Source organism: Sceloporus occidentalis, unplaced genomic scaffold, assembly GCF_023333645.1.
Source record: "Sceloporus occidentalis isolate IW3139 unplaced genomic scaffold, rSceOcc1.0.p SCAF_32, whole genome shotgun sequence".
In the NCBI taxonomy this organism is placed as follows: Eukaryota; Metazoa; Chordata; class Lepidosauria; order Squamata; family Phrynosomatidae; genus Sceloporus; species Sceloporus occidentalis.
The window spans coordinates 5002317-5022673 of record NW_028317012.1 but is presented as its reverse complement, the minus strand read 5'-3'; the positions used below and the strand labels follow the sequence as shown (position 1 = coordinate 5022673).

At 39.7% G+C, this 20357-nt stretch overlaps 1 protein-coding gene across 1 annotated transcript in view; it reads right to left on the bottom strand.

The window, feature by feature from the left end:
* Nucleotides 1-4566: 4566 nt before the first annotated feature.
* The window catches only part of LOC149298583 (EH domain-binding protein 1-like protein 1), a 61399-nt gene continuing 45608 nt past the window's right edge, over nt 4567-20357 (bottom strand). Inside the window, exons 9-17 of the mRNA XM_089487326.1 lie at nt 16898-20123; nt 12369-13340; nt 12175-12238; nt 11939-12021; nt 10655-10775; nt 10178-10277; nt 8120-8193; nt 7676-7790; nt 4567-4654 (exon numbers count right to left, since the gene is read on the bottom strand). Of these exons, the coding sequence (XP_089343452.1) occupies nt 4567-4654; nt 7676-7790; nt 8120-8193; nt 10178-10277; nt 10655-10775; nt 11939-12021; nt 12175-12238; nt 12369-13340; nt 16898-20123 (4843 nt within the window). The remainder of the gene's footprint in view (nt 4655-7675; nt 7791-8119; nt 8194-10177; nt 10278-10654; nt 10776-11938; nt 12022-12174; nt 12239-12368; nt 13341-16897; nt 20124-20357) is intronic.

Genomic DNA, 20357 nt, shown 5'->3' with positions numbered 1-20357 from the left:
GAAATCCCAGAAATCAGTGAGAGGAAAAGTAAAGGTTTTGTGTTATTTACTTTTTTTAAATCTGCATATTTTATTAAAGGCCGTATTTTCTCTCAGTGAAAAATGAGTGCGGCCCTCGCACGTATACAATTCTGATGAAGTGGCCCACTACAGAAAAAACTTGGACACCCCTGCACTAGTGTATTGAGAGACTCAAGCTTTTGTTACCATTCCTTATTTTGTTACATACATTTGAAATGATGTGGCCTCTAATCAGTACTTTGGTCATGTTTCCAAAAAGGAGACGGTCCTGAATAGACATGTGTAAATGGGCCAAAAACAATTCAGACCAATTTGTTGGTTTGTTTCTGGGCAATGATTTTCATTCTCTGCACATTGGGTTCGTCCAAAAAATTTGGGGGTGAACTGAGGGCAATATATCGGCACTTGCTGTGACATCTTCTGCCGGGTTCTGTCCATAGAGATGATGACAAAGAAAGAAGATTAAGGAATGAGCGTTGATCCCCTTTTAAATTGGGCTTCCGCCACATTACAGTGTATGGCGGATGTTCACGCCCGTACACAGGAACCCTGTTGTTGATCTTGGTGTTGCTGAATGCCTCAACGTTTAAGCAAAGACAGCGCACGGAGATCCTAAGCTTGTTTAATGCCAGGCACATCATTGGTCGTAAAGTGGTTAAATGGGATTGTTTTGGGGAAATCATTAAATAAGAAGGGCTTGGGAATAATTGTAAACAATAAATTTAGCAACAATGTTAACAATGTCAGACAGAAACTGTAAAAAGTTGCTTTAAACTTTATTTTGTTCTCAGAGCTCAAAATAAATTGTATAATGTAATTGCTAACATGACAAAAACTGAAGTTTTTGTGTGATGTGCCTGGCACGTCATTGGTCGTTAAGGGGTTGATTTTGTAGCCCACCTCTGCACTTTTTCAAACTCTATACTTTTTAAGAACAGGTGCCATGACTGGCGCTGCATATTCAAGGTAGGGTCCTATTATTGAATATACAGAGGTAAAATTGTCCCTTTTTAGTATAATTTATGGACGTCGTGTGGTAATGTTGCAGATTCTCCCTGTCCCCAGGAGTGAGGATATATGCCCCTGTGAGCGCGATGGATGAACTCCTGCGCGTGATACCTACCGTGTCCGCCGGGGTCCCTCGCCGGTCTGCCACTGGCGGGCGGCGCTCGCGCGGTGACGTGCACCCGTCCTCACAGTGTGACGTGCGCGCGGCACTACACAGAGGGAAGTGCGCATCGACACGGCACGCTCACTGACTTCGATTCTGTGCTGCCTGCCCCGACCTTGGCTTGTGTACTGACTTTGATCCTATGCTGCCTGCCCCGACCGTGGAATATCCTGATTGCGTTCTCTCTGCCGCTGACCCTGTACCATCTATTTGCCTTGGACTTTCTGCCTATACCCTTCGTGCTGTGCTACTCTACCGTTTCTGCATAGTGGGTGCATCATCCGTGTTGTCCTTGGTCCCGCATAACACTGCCAGGACTTCATCCCCACCGATGAGGGACCGGTAACAGGGACGGATGTCAGGGCATCACACTCTCTTCACTTTTCATAGGATATGTATAACAAGCCCGGTCTTGTTACTGTATTATTGCTGTTATGTTGTTTCTGTTATTCTATTTTGTTGTTGCTGTAGTGTGTTGTATATCGTAGCCCCTTGACAGTTGTGTTTCTTGCCCTGATAACCTTTCCTGTACTCCTGTAAATCTCCCCAGTGCCTGCATGACCAATTGAAATCATAGACGCCATTTTGGTTGGTCCTTGTATCTCGCCTTCTAAGATTCACATTTTTTGCCACATTAACTTAACACTTAGTATCCTTTGTGATTACCCAAAGTCACCGTTGACCTGTTGCCTTTAAAAAACATGTTTTTCCTCAATAAATGTTACATCTTATTTTGCATCCTGATTAGTGTGTCATTACTGGTAATTTGACAGACTTTACCAGAAAAGGACGGTTTTGTCAGAGAATAAGAGCGGCTTCTGATATCAAACAAGAGGTTGTGCGAATTCAATAGCTCCTTTAAAATATTGGATGATTTTTTTTTTTTTTAGCAAAGAAGAATATAGAATAGATAGGGATGTAATTTTATAAAGACATGATTAGCCATAGCTTATTGATCCTGTGAGAATCAGATTAGCAGTTCAAGCACAATTGTAAATCACTTCAATATGTGTTTTTATTTTTTTTGCACACTTTGGATCAACAGCAAGGCTGAACTTGATGGAAGAGTGTCGTTTTTTTCAACCTTCATTATTATGTCACTATATTTTAACCCTAGATCCTTAACTGGCTTTCCTTTCTAGAATGGTTCCACTATAATGGTATTATTATTTATTGTTTTATATAGCGCCATCATATTCCATAGTGCTGTACAATGGCTATTTTCAGGATATGCTACATGTTATTTAATAGAGCCACATAATTACCCAGACGCAGTCATGTTCCTGCTGCAACTTACAAATGAAATATATTTACCTTAAACATTACTCCACAAATTATTTAATTGAGTTTTTATTGTATTTTTTTTATTTACTTTTTTTTTTTACTTTAACACAGCAAGAAAAGTAGCAATCCCACATATTTTATAGCTTTTCATTCACCTTCGTACCATGGTAATAAAAGTCACTCCACGTTGATACACAGCGTTGTGTGTATGTATCCCTCATCAAGATGAGTGCATGCAACTGAATATGCTGCTTTCTTCCAGAATATAGCCAAACTATTGTCTATCGACTGAAGCTTTTGCAGGCATGTGGACACGGAGTCCATGTTTATAAAGCATGTTAACAAAGCACCAGCCAAAAAGACAAACTTCTTGAGGAGTGCAAACAATGTTCTTAAGACATATTTGCCATTCAAACAATCAGCTTGTTAAAATGATTTGGTTCCTAATCAAAGTGCAAATTACTGTATGGTATCACATATCCTTTAGCAGTTAGCTTTTAAATACAAAATCTGCTGTATTCAATAACATCTTTCCTTGCTAGTGAGGGAACTGTCATTGAGAAAGAGTGAGCAAGAATATCAAATTTTATATTCAAATATTTATACTTCTTGCAAGCACAGCAACTCCTTGACTATTGATCATGGTCTCTTCTAAGCACACTGTGCAAGGACAGCGCAGTATACCATAACACAATATCTGCCCAAGGACCAAATGCATACATATACCATAAAGAGAGTTGCATTCTGTTTCAGGCATTGATTATCATTGTCTAAAGCCCATACATTTATACTTGTATAGTAGTAGCTGTAGATGTGCATGAAATAAATTAGAAATTGTTAATTTGGGAATTCATGTCTCAAAAATATGCTCTGTAAATGAAAAATTCAGTCTTGTTTCTATAAAGTTTTTAAAGGATTTAAGAAAACTATCCTGCCATAATAAATCAGAATTTGGTAGTATACATAAGATTACTGTACATTCCTGATGGAATTCATATCATTAAGGCAACTAATGTTTTTTGCAAAATCCACACATTCATTATATATATACAGTATATGGACAAAAGTGACCACTACACCTGCAGGGACTTTTATGACATTAATATGTAGTTGCCACCCCCTTTTAAGATATAATCTAGATCTTAGAGTGTTTCTGTGGAATATTCTTGCTCATTCATCCATTAGAGCATTTGTGAGGTCAGGCACTGATGTTGGACGGGAATGCCTGGCTTGCGATCTCCGTTCTAGTTCATCCCAAAGGTGTACAGTGGGGTTGAGGTCAGGATTCTGTGTGGGCCAGTAAAGTTCTTTCATACCAAACTCATCCAACCATCTATATAAATACGTGGTTGGATGAGTTTGGTATGTCCATAAGGACATTGCTTTGTGAACTGGTGCACAGTCATGCTGGAATAGAATATGGGCCTCCCCACTCTGTTCCCGCAAAGTTGGAAGCATAGCATTGTCCAAAATGTCTTGGTGTAAAGAAAGGGACATACCATGAACTGGAACGGAGATTGCGAGCCAGGACTTCTCATCCAACATCAGTGCCTGACCTCACAAATACTCTTCCCAAAAGAATGGAAGCTGTTACAGCTGCAAAGGGGGGACCAACTACATATTAATGTACATTTATTTAGCAATGTTTTAAAAATCCCTTTGGGGGCAATGGCAAGTTGTCCATATAGTGTGTGTATATATATATACTGTATATATAACAAGAAGCCACCTATACAACCATGAAAAACACACAATAATAATCTACGTTGTTAGCAGCATGTGAAATAACAGGAAGCAAATATGGTTAAGTTATGTTTATGAAGTGTCTCTGCTTCTGCATTGGGTACCCTTCTTACTAAGTGTCGCCCTTTGAAATTGAATGCTATTGAGGAGGCAAATGAAACATGTTGATACACACTGTCCCTAAAAACATTTTTTTTACTTATTTCATAAAGTCTACCATATACCATAAGTCTCTTATGGATTTTATTGTAAGCACAGGTCGTGTTTGGTTTTGAATGACTTAAATTATATGTTTTTGGAGCCAGGCTTTTCTGTTCTACTCCCTTAAACATTGCCTCTTATACCCCTCAGCTGATTTGGCACTTCTCCTTTTTGCTCAGCTTCCTTCTTCTTTGCTCTAGGCTTCTCTCTATGTATTCATCCTCCTCCACAGCTCTGAAACAAGGAGATAGGGCAAATTATTATTCTACAATCATGATTAATCAATTATTAGTTTTATTTCTATTGTGATACTACTAAGATATCAGCACCGAAGGAAATGAAGACCTTGTGTTAAATTATATTTAGAACGTGCAGTAGATTATGTAGCATTATTACAAAAAAACATGAACAAACATAATAAGCACTGGTGCAAAAGGAGAAGAGGGACTTTTTATAAGGTGGTTAAGGAGGGATGGGACAGAATGTAAGTCACTGTTTGAGAGAAGATGGTTTTATTTCAGTGAAACTCAACTGCAGATATCAGTAGTCTGAAAATATCAAATGTGGTAGAAACAGATAGTTTCAAGTAAAAAGCATGAAATGTAGGGGTTCAGGCAGTAGCGTACCTAGCGGGGGGGGGGGGGGGGGGCGGTCCGCACCGGGTGCCGCTCATCAGAGGGGTGCCAACTTGCCGGCACCCCTCCAGAGACGGACAGTAATGTCCACCGCTGGAGGAGCAGGCTCGCAACCCTTGAACCCGGCTTAAAACCACTCAAGGGAGCCGGAGGTCTGTTAAAGACCTCCGATATCGCTCCCTTGCGATCCGCGCGGCAACAGCTGCTGTGCGCCGGGATTTTTTGTCAGATCCCGGCGCACAACACTGAAGCCGCGCCCACTGCCGTCCGTGCCCTCTGACCCGGAAGAAGACAGAAGAACTGAAGAAGAGGAGCGAAGAGGAGGAAAAGAAGCTGTAAGGAGAAAAGAGGAAAGGTAGAAAGCATTCAGTGAGTGAGAGTGGATTGGTATATGTGTGGATTGGTATGTGTGGATTGGTATGTGTGGATTGGTATATGTGTGGATTGGTATATGTGTGGATTGGTATATGTGTGGATTGGTGTATGTGTGGATTGGTATGTGTGGATTGGTATGTGTGGATTGGTATACGTGTGGATTGGTATACGTGTGGATTGGTATGTGTGGATTGGTATACGTGTGGATTGGTATATATGGATTGGTATGTGTGGATTAGTATATGTCTGGATTGGTGTGTGTCTGGATTGGTGTGTGTGTGGATTGGTGTGTGTGTGGATTGGTGTGTGTGTGGATTGGTGTGTGTGTGGATTGGTGTGTGTGTGGATTGGTGTGTGTGTGGATTGGTATGTGTGTGGATTGGTATGTGTGTGGATTGGTGTATGTGGATTGGTATGTGTGTGGATTGGTATGTGTGTGGATTGGTATGTGTGTGGATTGGTATGTGTGTGGGTTGGTATGTGTGTGGGTTGGTATGTGTGGGGATTGGTATGTGTGTGGATTGGTATGTGTGTGGATTGGTATGTGTGTATTAGTATGTGTGGATTGGTATGTGTGTGGATTGGTATGTGTGTGGATTGGTATGTGTGTGGATTGGTATATGTGCGGATTGGTAAGTGTGTGAGAGTGATGGGTGTTATGCTGTACCATTTCCAATGTATTTTTCATTATATAATTATGCTCTAGTACATCATAACTCCCATCACTCTATACTGTTCCATACAGTGGCAGAGCGGGGAGACAGAGGCCTTGCACCCCCACCGCAGGACTCCTGAAAGGTAAGTGAACTTCAAAGTGGGAGAGGGTAGATAGTTAGGAGGGGGTAGATAGGGAGAAGGGAGTGAGACGGGGGGAATAGGGGGTAGATAGGGAGAAGGGAGTGAGAAGGGGTAGGTAGGACAAAAGGGAGTGAGAAGGGGTAGATAGGGCAATCATACTCCTATCATGCCAAGTCTGCGAGTACATCCTGGAATCTGGGTATGCCTGGGCATGATAGAAATGTGATTGCTGTTAACAATCATATATATATATATATATATATATATATATATATATATATATATATATATATATATATTAATATTGTTATTTAATTGTTTTGTCCTATTTTGGTGTGTTACTTACTTCAAATAAAAGCGTTAGATTTTTTTTTATGGTGTGGGGGGGGTCATATTCGGTTTCGGCCAGGTAAATGCTGCATTTTCGTTTTCAGTCCAGAATTCGTTTCGGTGCATCCCTACTACTAATAAAGTGGTAGGCCTACACCACATCAATGTTTTGGCTTAGTATATAGTGATAGGAGTTATGTATGCTGCACTATTGTCAATGTCTGGCTCAATGTATAGTGATAGGGATTACGCTGTACCACCGTCAATGTGTGCCTCAGTATATAGTGATAGGTGTTATGTTGTACCACCGTCATTGTCTGCCTCAGTATATAGTGGTAGGTGTTATGCTGTACAACCGTCAATGTCTGCCTCAGTATATAGTGATAGGTGTTATGCTGTACCACCGTCAATTTCTGCCTCATCATATAGTGATAAGTGTTATGCTGTACCACCGTCAATGTCTGCCTCAGTATATAATGATAACAGTAAGTGTTATGCTGTACCACCTTCAGTGTCTGCGCCGGTATATAACGGTAGAAGCTATGCAGTTTTAAAGTGTGTGTGGGGGGGTGCCACATACAGGATCCGTCCCAGGTGCCAAATGCTCTAGGTACGCCCCTGGGTTCAGGAGTGTATCACAGTTGCAGTGTGGATGTACCAAGCACAACACAGATAGTTAAAGCATGAAATGAAGGGCTGAAATTCTAGCCATTATTGTAATTATGTAGTTATATTAAACCACTGAAAATGCAAACTTTTTCCCACAAATATTGTTTTTATTTCAATTTCATGATCTTATTGGGGTTTTTGTTCAAAATCAAAATGAAAACCCCATCTATGTCTTTGGTTGCACAGTTTAAATACTAGTCATAGCTTTGCTTGCAAAGTCCGAAATATCACCTTTTTCTAGAGGATTTATAAACTAAAGTATAGAATAGACATATGATCATATGTAAATTGCAGAATAATGGGGTTCAGATGTAAATTGTATCACTAATGTTGTCGATTCTTGTTATACACAAGGTAAATAGCAAATATTAACCCCACACCAAAATACACCAATAGAAGATACTAGCAGCTGATTTGCCTGTCTAATATTTCATTGATAATATTTCACCTTCTCTCCTTGATATGCAGGTCCCTCACAAGACCATCACGTTGGTCCACAAGAGACACCAATTCATCTAGTAGGAGCTTTTCTTGTCTCTTTTGCGCTTCACTCTTCATGCAGTCTTGAAAAGAGTGAAAATCATATACATCAGTGTTTGTGATGGTGGCCACTTTAGCGACTGGTCTTCTTAACCCTTGTGCTCAATGAGATTCAATTTTGAACACAATTTCTCCACCACCGGTTCAGTTAATAACAAGAATACCCCTGGTGCAGATCATTATGAAATAATTATGACCATGCCCTTTTTGTATACCACTACATGCATTCAACCACCCAACGCAACCATTACTCATGTTATGTCCACCTCCCTGCTTCTGGATGTGATAGGAGGATTTGAGCTACTAACCTCAATTAGCAGTATGTCTCAGTTATTTTCTTTCTTTCACTTACCATCAATGCACAAAAGTGCTCTTAGGTCTCTGCTCAAGAGTTCAAATCGCCTTTCAAGGTCCTGTTCCTCTGCACTGAAGAAAGAAAATATAGAAAGCTATGATGTGATAAGAACAAATTAAAGCACTTCATTAATATGATGTTTTGTATTTTTAATCCTAAAGATTACTACTCCTTCGGTTCTATAAATCAATCTTTGTATTTTAACTATTGCTGTGCAAATTAACCCAGACTGATATGTGAAAACTTTGTGAAAACTATGTTAAGCAGCGAGTTATGTTTTGCATCACTTTACTGCAGTGGTATATTTTTGTTAAGCCTTACTCAGGAAAGCGTGTAAGCAACCCCAAGTGCTGGCTTATGTGGACCCCTCCTCTATGCTTTGTATATAGAATGTTAAAAACTGATATAAATGCTTCAGTACGGGGTAAATGGAATATCATCCTTTTAAATAGGAAGTGAGATCTATTTTACTTAAATACTTGGCTGTGTTACTTTATTCTATTTACCTTTTCTAACTGCTGCAGCAATTAAGCAGATAAATGCCTCCATGTTTTGACTTGTATCACTGAGAGGTGGATACATTGCTGGAGTTTTTACTGTCCTAGTGATGACTCTCTGTTGCGCCAAATCTAAGTTTTCCTTTATTTAAAACAATTATCCTACTTATGTAACTTTCACTTCTTTTTCACTAATTTTATTTGATACTACCAAATTCCTTCTCTTCACTCTGAGCATGATTTGTTTCCATTGTTCCATTGTGACCTGTGGGTTCCTTAGGCAAAATTCTGGGTGAGGGGGATTGCCCTTGAAACTCACTAGGGACAGTAAGAAATTCATGTCACAGGATTTAGAACCATAGAAGATGCCTTGAACTCCCACCTTCCCCCTGCTTGGCGCCTGACTGAGACCTAGCCGCAAATTCATTGGAACAGTGTCCCTATGGATGCCTTTTGCCCCACCACGTCGCTCTTTTGAGGGTACATTAAGCACCACTCGGTGGTGGTTACAGAGAGGGAGCTTGTTCTGGAACCCTGTTTTTATTACCAATCTTTAGGACCGGGGTTTACCCAGCCACGGCTATGGAACTCTGGCCCTGCTACTGCGCTGACTGTTCCCAGGGTTGTTTCCGACGCTGTCGCTCAGGGTCCCGACGTCGGATCACCTCGCTTTTTGGATCATAACATCTTCGGACCCTGAGCTCTCGATTGACTTTCCGGGATTGACGCCGCTCCCTCGGGATCACCCCAAAATAGTGACTCTTTGTCGGGGTGGCATTGCTGGCGATAGAACTGTCTGGTGGTTAATGGGATTATACCTTTAATCCTACATGTTTGCTGTATATATATATATATATATATATATATATATATATATATATATATACGATGTCAAAAAATAGAGTATTGCAGAGTATGCGGTGATACCTTTTTTATTGGACTAACATAATATTAAAAAGACAAGCTTTCGAGAGTTATCCTCCCTTCATCAGGTCTGAAGAGTATTTTTACTCTCTTGGAAACTTGTTTATTTTGTAATGGGTGCCGCCATCTTGAGAGATTTGGCGCTTGTGACCAGACAGCGGAGCAGTCACAGTGCGTCCTATGTTGGGTTTTTGGTGTTACTGAATGGTTCACTATAGTTGATCAACATTGAGGCATTACAGCAACACTGTTTAAGCAAAGAAGGTGACTTGCGGTGCCAGGCATGTCATCAGTTGGTAACTGACTGTTTTTCCTGTGACATGGCACGTCATAGGTTGTTAAGAGGTTATTACCCATACACATGTAAACAAGAGTTAACCCATGTGAAATTACAGTCTCAATACAGTCGCATTGTGCTTTGCACTGGCACCTAGCCACCAACACCTTAAAATTGATTGCCCATTATCCTGTTTAAAAGGTTACCATGTCATCATGCTGGACAGGTGCTAGTACGATGCTGCATCAGTAGCATGTTAATGTACATTCCAAATCTTGTACATGTATGGGCAGCATAATAATTAATCATTCTTTAGCAATGCAATATTATTAACCCATGTTCAGCTCCACTACTTACAGTAACTGTAGCTCATCCTGCCGACGGATCAAGGCATTTTTCCTGTTCACCAGTGAGAACCACTCTTGGATCAGGATTTCTTCTGCTATCTTATCTGTACCTACAACAAGTGCAACACAATTACTTACAATATTTGTGGTTTTTCCATGTACTTATCGGGACCTCAGGTGCACATATTGCTGTTGAGCATAATTCAGTGCAGTGTTATAGGATAGGGAATTCATTGGCTTTTTCATATTTAATAAAACCAACTACTACAGATAGCAGATATTTTATTATTACAGTACATTTTAACTATTTCATTAAAAGCTTCATATTTACATTCTGATTATAAGAGAAACCTCATTTTTTGCAGTTAATATCAATTCAAATTAGTAGGGCCACCCCCTTAGTTTCTCTACTAGGGACCAAGTGTTTGTGTTTTTATCAGTTCTCCCCAAATTTTTACTATATGCAGTGGGGTTCAAAGTTCATTACCCTTTTCCATGAACTGTCGGAGTTCTTTTTCCACTATAGCAGCCCGTGCATCGATCACTTTCTGCTCGTTCTCCAGAGCAGCAAGTTCAGAGGCAACATACTGGCTGGTGTCTTTAAGACTCTGTGTGAGAAAATTAAGATTTTAAATTCCTTATTATAGTGAATCAGTGGCATGATAGGAAAGATTGCCAGCACTTCATGTCTTATTGGGTCATTTTAAGATCACCTTCTTAAGTCCACCCTTAAGAGCTTGGGATATTTTGGACAGTAGTAGGGCACTGTTCTATTTTACCTTAACCCATAATGGCCTACATCCCATGACAGATGATAGATGTATAAAAATAACTCATGCCAACACTTGAATTGGACCAGGCCCCTGATACACACTGACACATACGCACATGTATGTGACTTATATACATGCTCAGCTTCATGAGACTTACAGCTAGAGGGATACATGGAAACACATAAACTGACAGCAGATAAGAAACATCTAGTTTTGTTTTTCCTTCTGTAGACCTGTTGGCTACCCCTGAGCTATAACAGATAGCTTTAGGTACAAATATGTATACTAATATAAATATAAAAGTGAAAAAAGTTTGGTTTGACCCAGTGTTTTGTTTTACAAACGATTTAAAATTGGTGTTTTAATATTTAATAGGTAATTTATAAATTAGAAAAACAAAGATCATACTAAGCATACGGATGTATAGTGGAAGTAGAGAGAAACCAAGGCATATAAAGACAAAGGTAGCTACAGGGACGGCCCTACCATGGAGCAGAGTGGGGCAATTGCCCCAGGCGGCACTTTTGAAGAGGTGGAACTTTGCCCCAAGCGCCTTTTTTTTTGCTTGCAAAGTTGTCAGTACCTGCTCGGCGCCCCTCTCTCTTCTCTGAGAGCCCTCTAGCTCGGTCTCGGTGCCAGCTTGTAATGCTGAGCGCCAGAATATGACGTAATTTCCGGCACTCAGCAGTAAAGCAGCGCGCACCGCGGTGGAGCAGCGAGACTCGCCGCAGGACTGCTGAAAGGTAAGTGAATTATAAAGGGGGGGTAGGGTAGATAGGAGGGAGCGAGGGCAAGGAAGGGTAGATAATGACCCCTGGCGTAGGCAGGGGTGGGGGCATTTTAAACTTAGCCCCTGGCGGCATTATGTCTTGGGCCGGCCCTGGGTAGCTATATAGGTAGACCGATACTAGACAACATATACATGGAAACACACAAAAGAAAAGAATGAAACAAATGGACAACATATAGAAACACAGTAAGGTGCTCTTAGAAGATACCAGGGTTTCTTCATCTTTTACTGGAGTCTCCGTGTGAGGACCTTCAGCTGAGGAAGGAAGTATGGGAATGGAAACAGATGGCTCTGTAAGAAATAAAACAAAACATTCATGTGTGATGTTAATTGAGGTTAACCCTTAAATTAAGTAAAAAGAAAGTTGTAGTAAGAGGAAGGTATGTGCAGAATTATAGAAAAAGTTAGGGGGGGGACAGAAAGTGACATTCTATTTATTCTAACCATTTACAATTTGAGAGGACGGCCTGGAACCCATATCAGTACTTCTCTCTGTGTTCTCTGTGTCCTGTGGATGTGAAAAACAATGTCAGGATTTATTGCAGAAATATCAAAGCTGTGTACAATAAAGACAAATAAAGCAGAAAATGCCGGGAACATGGATAGGTACATGGAGGGAATTACCGAAGGAAACTAACCTCATCTTGAGAAATAGATTGAGTCCGAATAATAGATCGTCTTTTCTTTACAAGGTCTGCATCACGAAGATGACCTAGACCACCTCCTTTTCGAGGTGGAGGAACTGGCATTGATGCAGATGAAGCAGCATTTTCTCCTTCCTCGGAGTGACCCTCTGACCCCCCACCATTTACACTTAGTCTTTTCTTAATACGAGGGGGTGGGATGACAACCCCATGGGAAGAGGAATTCGGCAAGTCATTTTTATGGGAAATTGATGTAATAGGCTGTATTGTGCCATTAGTTCCAGATTCTTCTTTGGCTTCCATGGAAATGGTAGGGTCCTCTTTGATATTGTTTGGAACATTTTTCGGCAGCATTTCTGCTACACTGCTCTGTACATCTTGCTTTCCAGGAGAATGTTGTGACTTTTCTTCAGTGTGACACAATGGAATCCTGGTTTTCTCAGGGGAATATCTTGATGTATCCTTTGTAACTGTCATCTGTGGATTTTCTGGCTGAATGGAGGAATTTTGAACCTTGTTGTGTTCTTCAGATAAATACGGTGATATTTTCTTTTCTTCTTGGGAAGACCTAAATGAATTATTTTCCCCTTGCTTAGTATTCATTACCTTAGTGTCCTTAAGTGGGGAAGTGTGTATATCATATTCATGTTGAGATGGCTTGGACTTATATTGTTCAAGACAAACAGTATCCTGACTGATGGAGCTTTGAATCAGTGTTTTGGTGGTTTCAGTGGATTGTTCCTCATGTGCATGGTTAGACATTTCTTGCTTTTGTAAAACAGAGCCAATTATCTGAACATTATTGCTTTCAGGTTCAGAGGTTGCACATGGCTCAGAACTAATGAAATGTGATCTGATCTGACAGAGATATGTTAGAATTATGAGCTTGTCAGGAACAGGGCAAAGAAGCATGTCAGTGGGGGAAAGAAGAGGAGGTATACCAAGAGCGGCAAAACTATCATATGCCTGCAGAAAAGAGAGAGATGTAGTATAAACTTGAGTACTGCAGAAATCACAGTTAATGCAACATATTTGTCCAGTGTCAACATGTTTTAAGTAATTCCAATAACATTCTTCTACTTTCTACTACTAATAAGGTACTACAATACTTGATGGCCAAGATGAAATACTTACTTTCTTGTTGTTTTCTTTTATGTTTAATGGGTCCAAAGCTTCATAGTCACTATACATAAATAGAAGAGAAAAACAAAAAAAGAAACCGTCTTTCTCCAAACCTAAATTCGGAAACCTATTTTTTTCAAATCCAACCCTATTTTTTACATGTCTTTCCATCCTGTATACTACCTCAATTATTTATTCATAGTCTTATGACATAATTAACCACTATCATTCAGTGCTCTATGAGATCTGCTACAAGCATGGTTATTATGCCATCTCCAATTCAACGCCCTCCCTTCCACTCACCTTGCTATGACTTAGAAAAAAAATCTCCCTCTCTCTTTTATTACCCACTCTGTAATTCTCCAATTTATCCCCTGATTGCATCTTAACATCTTGCATAAATCCCATTATCTGCCCTTACTTGCTTTCATCCTATATGATTATCTTTCATACCACTTTTCAAGTTCTATATGTTCATCTATACCCATCTCACCATCTTTGCATGTCCATCCTCTCTGAAAATATTACTTACATGGTGTCAGGATGAAAGTGATGAAGTATTGCACAAAATGCTAATCCATTTCTCCAGGAGGTGGTGAAATTATTAACACGTACACCACGGTATCCCGAAGTCACCTCTTGACACCATCGCAGAAGTGAGTCAGTGCTATTGAATGCTACCTGATGGATAAAAATGAATGTATGTATGTATATATATTTAGAAAAGCAATATATTGTTATATAGAGTTTATGCATAGAATAAAGCAATTCATATGCACTACATGGGCAAGTATTGGGACATCTGAGTGTCCAAGATCATATGGAAATCCTTCCCAGAAGAGTGGAAGCTGTTTCAGCTACAAAGAGAGGACCAACTACATATTAATGTCTAGGTATTTAGAATGCAATGTCATCAAAGTCCCTGTTGGTGTGACAGTCAGGTGTCTCAATAGTTTTGTCCATATAGTGTATGTATTGTATGTATTTGTATCTTCATTTGCATTTATCTTATTAATGCATAGCAAATACATTATAAAGAACATTAGTGCCAAGATGCGAATACAGTAAATAATATGGTAAGGTAAGACCACATATAAGGAAAGCTTAAAAGTTAAAACATTTGAACAGCGGAACTAGAAACACAAATGCAATTTCAAGGCCGGCCTTAAGATGTCTCTAATGCTGCATGCATGTAATATGTTTGAGGGAACCCTCTAAATTTCTTGCACACGGTAGGTAATGATAATCTGTAGTTTCTTTTTGTGGCAGATCTCGGGAAGGAACAATTTCATGTTACTGTTTGATTTAGCATGGTCTGTTTCTGTGTGTGGGGGGGAGTAATTTTTACAAAATGCTTTAGTAGAAACACTGAAGCTAAAGCATGGAAAGTTAAGAAGAAAGGTTGAATATGAACAAAAATATTTTCATGAAGCATGGCAGATTAATTTCATTCATGATGAACAATGTCATCTAACACAATAAATAATATCAATATGAAGTATCGTTTGTACAGCAACATAGGCTTGTATAATGTTTTCTTAAATCTCTATTTTTATTAATTAATTTATTAATAGCATGACCCCTGCATACAAGCACAGCAGGAGGGAGGTGGACATATTCTGCAAACCTCTGAGAAGTTTCAGGGAATAATTGTGTTGGTGGCACTGACTGAAAAAAGGCAGACAAATTTGGCGAGAATTTAGAGTAATTTTGTAAGTGCCTGAAACAGCTAACGAGGAATAATAATTATTTCAGAGATATTTCCACCAATAGAAGTGAATACCAGATTTGTGACTAGTTAGTGGGGAAGAAAAACAAATATGGAGATATCCTACCCAGCACATAGAAATTAAGATTAAATAGTTCTAGTAAAGTGGAAGTTACACTCTATGGCTGCTTTGTGAAGGAAAGTTTTCTGCAGGTGCAGCAGGAACAAAATCACTAGGTTTAAGCACCAGGAGACAAAACAGTCACGTCAAAGAGGAAGTGTGAGACGTCAAGATCCAAATAAAAAGCAGACAGCACCTAAGCAATTTCTACAATCAGGACAGAAAAGCACATGCTCTATTAATAATGCCTGAACACTGCAATGCTATACATAACATTGTATAAAATTAAACAATAGGGGGGATTTTTGAAGGCTCCATATCTGCATAAAATTATGTTTGTGTCATAAAGATTTGTGTAAAGAGAATTAAAATCCCTTGAGATACTGTATCTGTAATACTGACATTTAGAAAGTGGTAGTTGATTTTGTCAGGTTTTTTTTGTTTTTGGCACTTAACAACAAAAGGTAATACATGAGTTGCACCCTTTTCTTTTTTTTCTAATCTTTTTGGCATCTTTAGTCACCATCGGAGCAATACAGCCGGTAAGGTCCCCTGTGTACATACACATCTATGCCCTCCCATGTCTACCCCCCTGTGCCAATACCTCTGTGTCCCCATCAGTGATGTATAGGCACAGGGGCATGATGATAGGGGATAGGCAGAGATGTATGGGCACTGGGGGGAGAGGCAGGGGTGTATGGATGGGGGGGGGGGTAGGAGAACTCCTTCCATCATTATATACCCTTAATTTAATGTCAAAGTGCAAAGATAACCCAGCCAGACAGTGTGGATATGGGTGGAGGGCAGAGGGGTAAGGACTCTAGGGTAGATGGTGTCAGAGAATTATGGAGAGGAGAGGCAGGGGCACTATGTGGAGAGGTAAAATGGAAATGGTCATTGGGAAAGATAAGTGGTCTCCGAGAACATGAGGAGTAGCTGTGATGCTGGTAGGCACAATCATCTGTAGCGGGTCCCAATATTCCTGATAACTGCCCTGATTTACACCATGGTGCAACATGCTGCACCTTTATAAATCACCCCATTATTGTTTTCATAGATGATGGAAGACACATGAACTAAACAGAAGCAATGGTCTTACAGGTTCTAGTTGGAAAGATTAAAGTGTGGGGGATACTTTGCAGAGCTACTAAAGCAAAATGCAACTCAGCAGTTTTCAGCCAAGAGAAAGGAGGGCAAAGTGGCAGCACGATGCAAGTTACACCAGTGAAGCTTTATACAGAAGGTAGAAGTGATTGATGTTGTTGTTGAGTTCTAGTCATATCAAAAAAGACAGCAAACACTTCTTGCAGGCATGGAAACACCAACACTCTGCTGTTAGGCTCTAGTAACACTCTGGGAGGGCATAGTAGCAATGTTCTACTAGGTAAGAGGTTAATAGATGGGAGATACTGTCTCCCACCAGCCACATGCTTAGTCATCTACTCAAGTGCATAATCAACACTTTCACATTTCCGTAGAACATTGCCCCATTTATCCAACATATGAGGAGCATCATTCTGGTGTTCCCCCTCAGAGTGTCTCTTATGATGCTACTTCAGGGCTTTCACATACCTCCCCCTCCTGCCCTGTGCACACGCTCAGTCTCTTCTTTTCTGCGCTCCTCTGTGATCCAGTAGTTGCAGGAGAGGATATAGCAAATCTGTATTCTGATAACTTCTTGTCTGCCTCATTCTCAATTCCTGTCAATCTAACACTGTGTGGGGTGCTGCAGAAATAAGGGGCAGACTCTTGGCTGTTAAAGTTTGGTAGAGCTTCTTCCTGCTCCCCTATTATCTCTGGCACACTTTCATTAACTTTATCATCAACAATTATGTGTGTTCCCTCGACAACATTGTCATCTTGCTTGTTCATATTCACTTTCTCACACACACTGTTTTTCCCAGTCAGATGTGTCTGTGCCTTGAGAGCATTATCGTCTTTTACTGCTGTTCTCTCAACTCTATTATCTTGATGTACCCTTTCCTCCTTTTCTATTTCTATTGATGATTCAGGCCCTGTCACCTGTACAATCTCTGCAGTTTCTGTAGTTTTCACTAATTCCTGATCTTTAGTTTTTTTTTTAGATTCAGTGCCCTGCTCACATTTGTCTTCTGTGTTATCCTGAATACCCCAAACTAAAGAAGGTCTAATTTCAGATGTACTCACTACAGTCTTAGTATTCCAAGCTGCTTCTGGTATTCCCACTTCCTCCAGAATTGTAATTTTGCCCAAAGATGTATTCTCTTGCTCTTGATTTTCTTCAGTTTTGTTCTCCACCATGGTTGCTTCTTGCATGCTCATGTCTGCAAAGGATTGATTTTCAGATACAATCTCTGTGTCCTGAACACTCTTAGCTGTTTCTTCAATTCTGAAAGGTGTCTCTTTCTCTCTATATGGTTCAATGCTAACCATTTCTTCCATACTCTTTATTTCCTGCACATCCATCTCTTGGCTGCTCTTTGAAACCTTGTGAGCTGTGAGTTCCTCTATGATCTGGTCATGATCCAGCCTTATCTTTGCATCCCTTTCTGCTGTGGCACTATCTGTATTTTCTGTTTTCCTTTCTTTGAGAAATGGTGTTTCCACCATTTGATTTTCCTTTGCTATAGTCTCTTCCTTACCAATGTTTTCCAGTACATTATCATCAATGACAAGATCAGGGCACTGCACTGTCTCAGTTACATGTCCCATCACTTGTTCATTGCTTGAAATTTCTAGTGGCCCTATGTCCTCTTTTTCATCCATCTTGCTTACATTTACTGCTCTTCTCTCAACTCTGTTATCTTGATGTACCCTTTCCTCCTTTTCATCACATTTGACTATGGATTCATTTGCTTTTATATATTGTGACTTTTCTGCCTCCATCCCTGTTGCCTTTACTTTCAGCATAGCATAGTCAGTTGAATTATTCACCTTGTCATTCTTTACTCTAACTTCTATTGATGATTCAAGCCCTGTCACGTGTAGAATCTCTGCTATTTCTGTAGTTTTTACTAATTCCTGCTCTTTAGTTTTTTTTTTAGATTCAGTGCCCTGCTCACATTTGTCTTCTGTGTTATCCTTTCCAGCCATCATTTTCTGTATACCCCAAGCTAAGGAAGGTCTAATTTCAGATGTACTCTCTACAGTCTTAGTATTCCGAGCTGCTTCTGGTATTCCCACTTCCTCCAGAATTGTAATTTTGTCCAAAAATGTATTCTCTTGATTTTCTTCAGTTTTGTTCTCCACCATGGTTGCTTCTCGCATGCTCATGTCTGCAAAGGATTGATTTTCAGATACACTCTCTGTGTCCTGAACACTCTTAGCTGTTTCTTCAATTCTGAAAGATGTCTCTTTCTCTCTACATGGTTCAATGGTAACCATTTCTTCCATACTCTTTATTTCCTGCACATCCATTTTCGGAGATGCAGGTTTGGTTGCACTCTCTGTCTCTTGTCTGCTCTCTAAAACCTTGTGAGCTGTGATTTCCTCTGTGATCTGGTCATGATCCAGCCCTATCTTTGCATCCCTTTCTGCTGCAGCACTATCTGTATTTTCTGTTTTCCTTTCTTTGAGAAATGGTGTTTCCACCATTTTATTTTCCTCTGTTTTAGTCTCTTCCTTACCAATGTTTTCCAGTACATTATCATCAATGACAAGATCAGGGCACTGCACTGTCTCAGTTACATGTCCCATCACTTGTTCATTGCTTGAAATTTCTAATGGCCCTATGTCCTCTTTTCCATCCATCTTCCTTACATTACAAAATTCCAACATATCTCCCACCTTAAGAACATTCTCGACTGCAGCCTTATGCTCATTTGCTGTATCATTATTATTTGGGGATCCTTTCTCCTGAATTGTCTCATCTCTTTTGGTTTCCCCTTCATTTATTATTTGTTCGGTTAATTTTAGCATTTTCTCTATTTCATTTTCTATAAATGATGCCTGTGTCTTACGTGTTTTTTCTCTCTCCTCATGTTCGACAACTTTTTTGTGTACACCTAAATTTGTCTTCTTTGATAATGTTTCAGAGATGTGGCTTTCCCCACCTCCACTCTCTGTTACTTCCTCAGTCATACTGTTCATGTTTTCTTGTGCAACAGTTTTCTGGTCTTGTACAAATCCTATGTGAGCACTCCCATACAAATTCTCTATTTCTTGTTCATTAGCAGACTTTGATGCTACCCCTTGCAATTCTGCAATCTCTAAAATGCCCTTTGAATCATTGTTTTGTGTAGCTATCTCTTTGGCAATATTTGTGTCTGGCTCACTTTTAGCAGATATGGGCATTATGTGTGTGAAGTCTAATGCTATTGGTGCTGTCTCTTGAGCTATGTCTGGTTTGACCATTCTCTCAGTATTTTTTACTATTTCTGATGCCTGAGTCATCTCTTGAAATTCTACAGCTTCACAGAGATTCGTTTCTCGAACTCCTTCTGTTTTCAGTATTTGCTTTCTTCTTACTTTAATCTCTGGAACCTGAACAGTTTCAGGAGGTTTTTCCCCTTTGATATTTACATCATGTACTCTATCTACTGATAACAGCCTATTTTCTCTGATTTTCTCCTTAGCCTTCTCATTAACTTGTCCATCGTTTTTTTCTTGTTTCACTGCCTCTTTCATTGGATCTTTGTTCACACTCAATGTAACCTCAGGAATCTGAGCTATATCTGACAAACATTTCACTTCTACTACACCCTTCCCATTCTCTTTCCGCATATGCTGATTTGCTTCCCCAGGTTGCTTTGTGGGGGTCACTTTGAGATGTGGCATATTGCAAGAATTGACCTCCTGGGTCTTCCATACCTCGTTAGATCTGGCAAAAACACACAAAATAAAAGGAAAGTTATTATATATTTAGATTACAGTGTGTACTCTATATAAATATATTCTAAAATAGCAGTGTAACTGTCTATTGTTACTAATAAAGACCTAAAGGGAAGAGGGTACACTAAGTATATTATTGAAAATAAGAGTACCGTAAATTTACTAGATTGCAGAATCTTTTATGAAATTATAGGATGATCTTCTTCAAAAAGTAAATGCATCA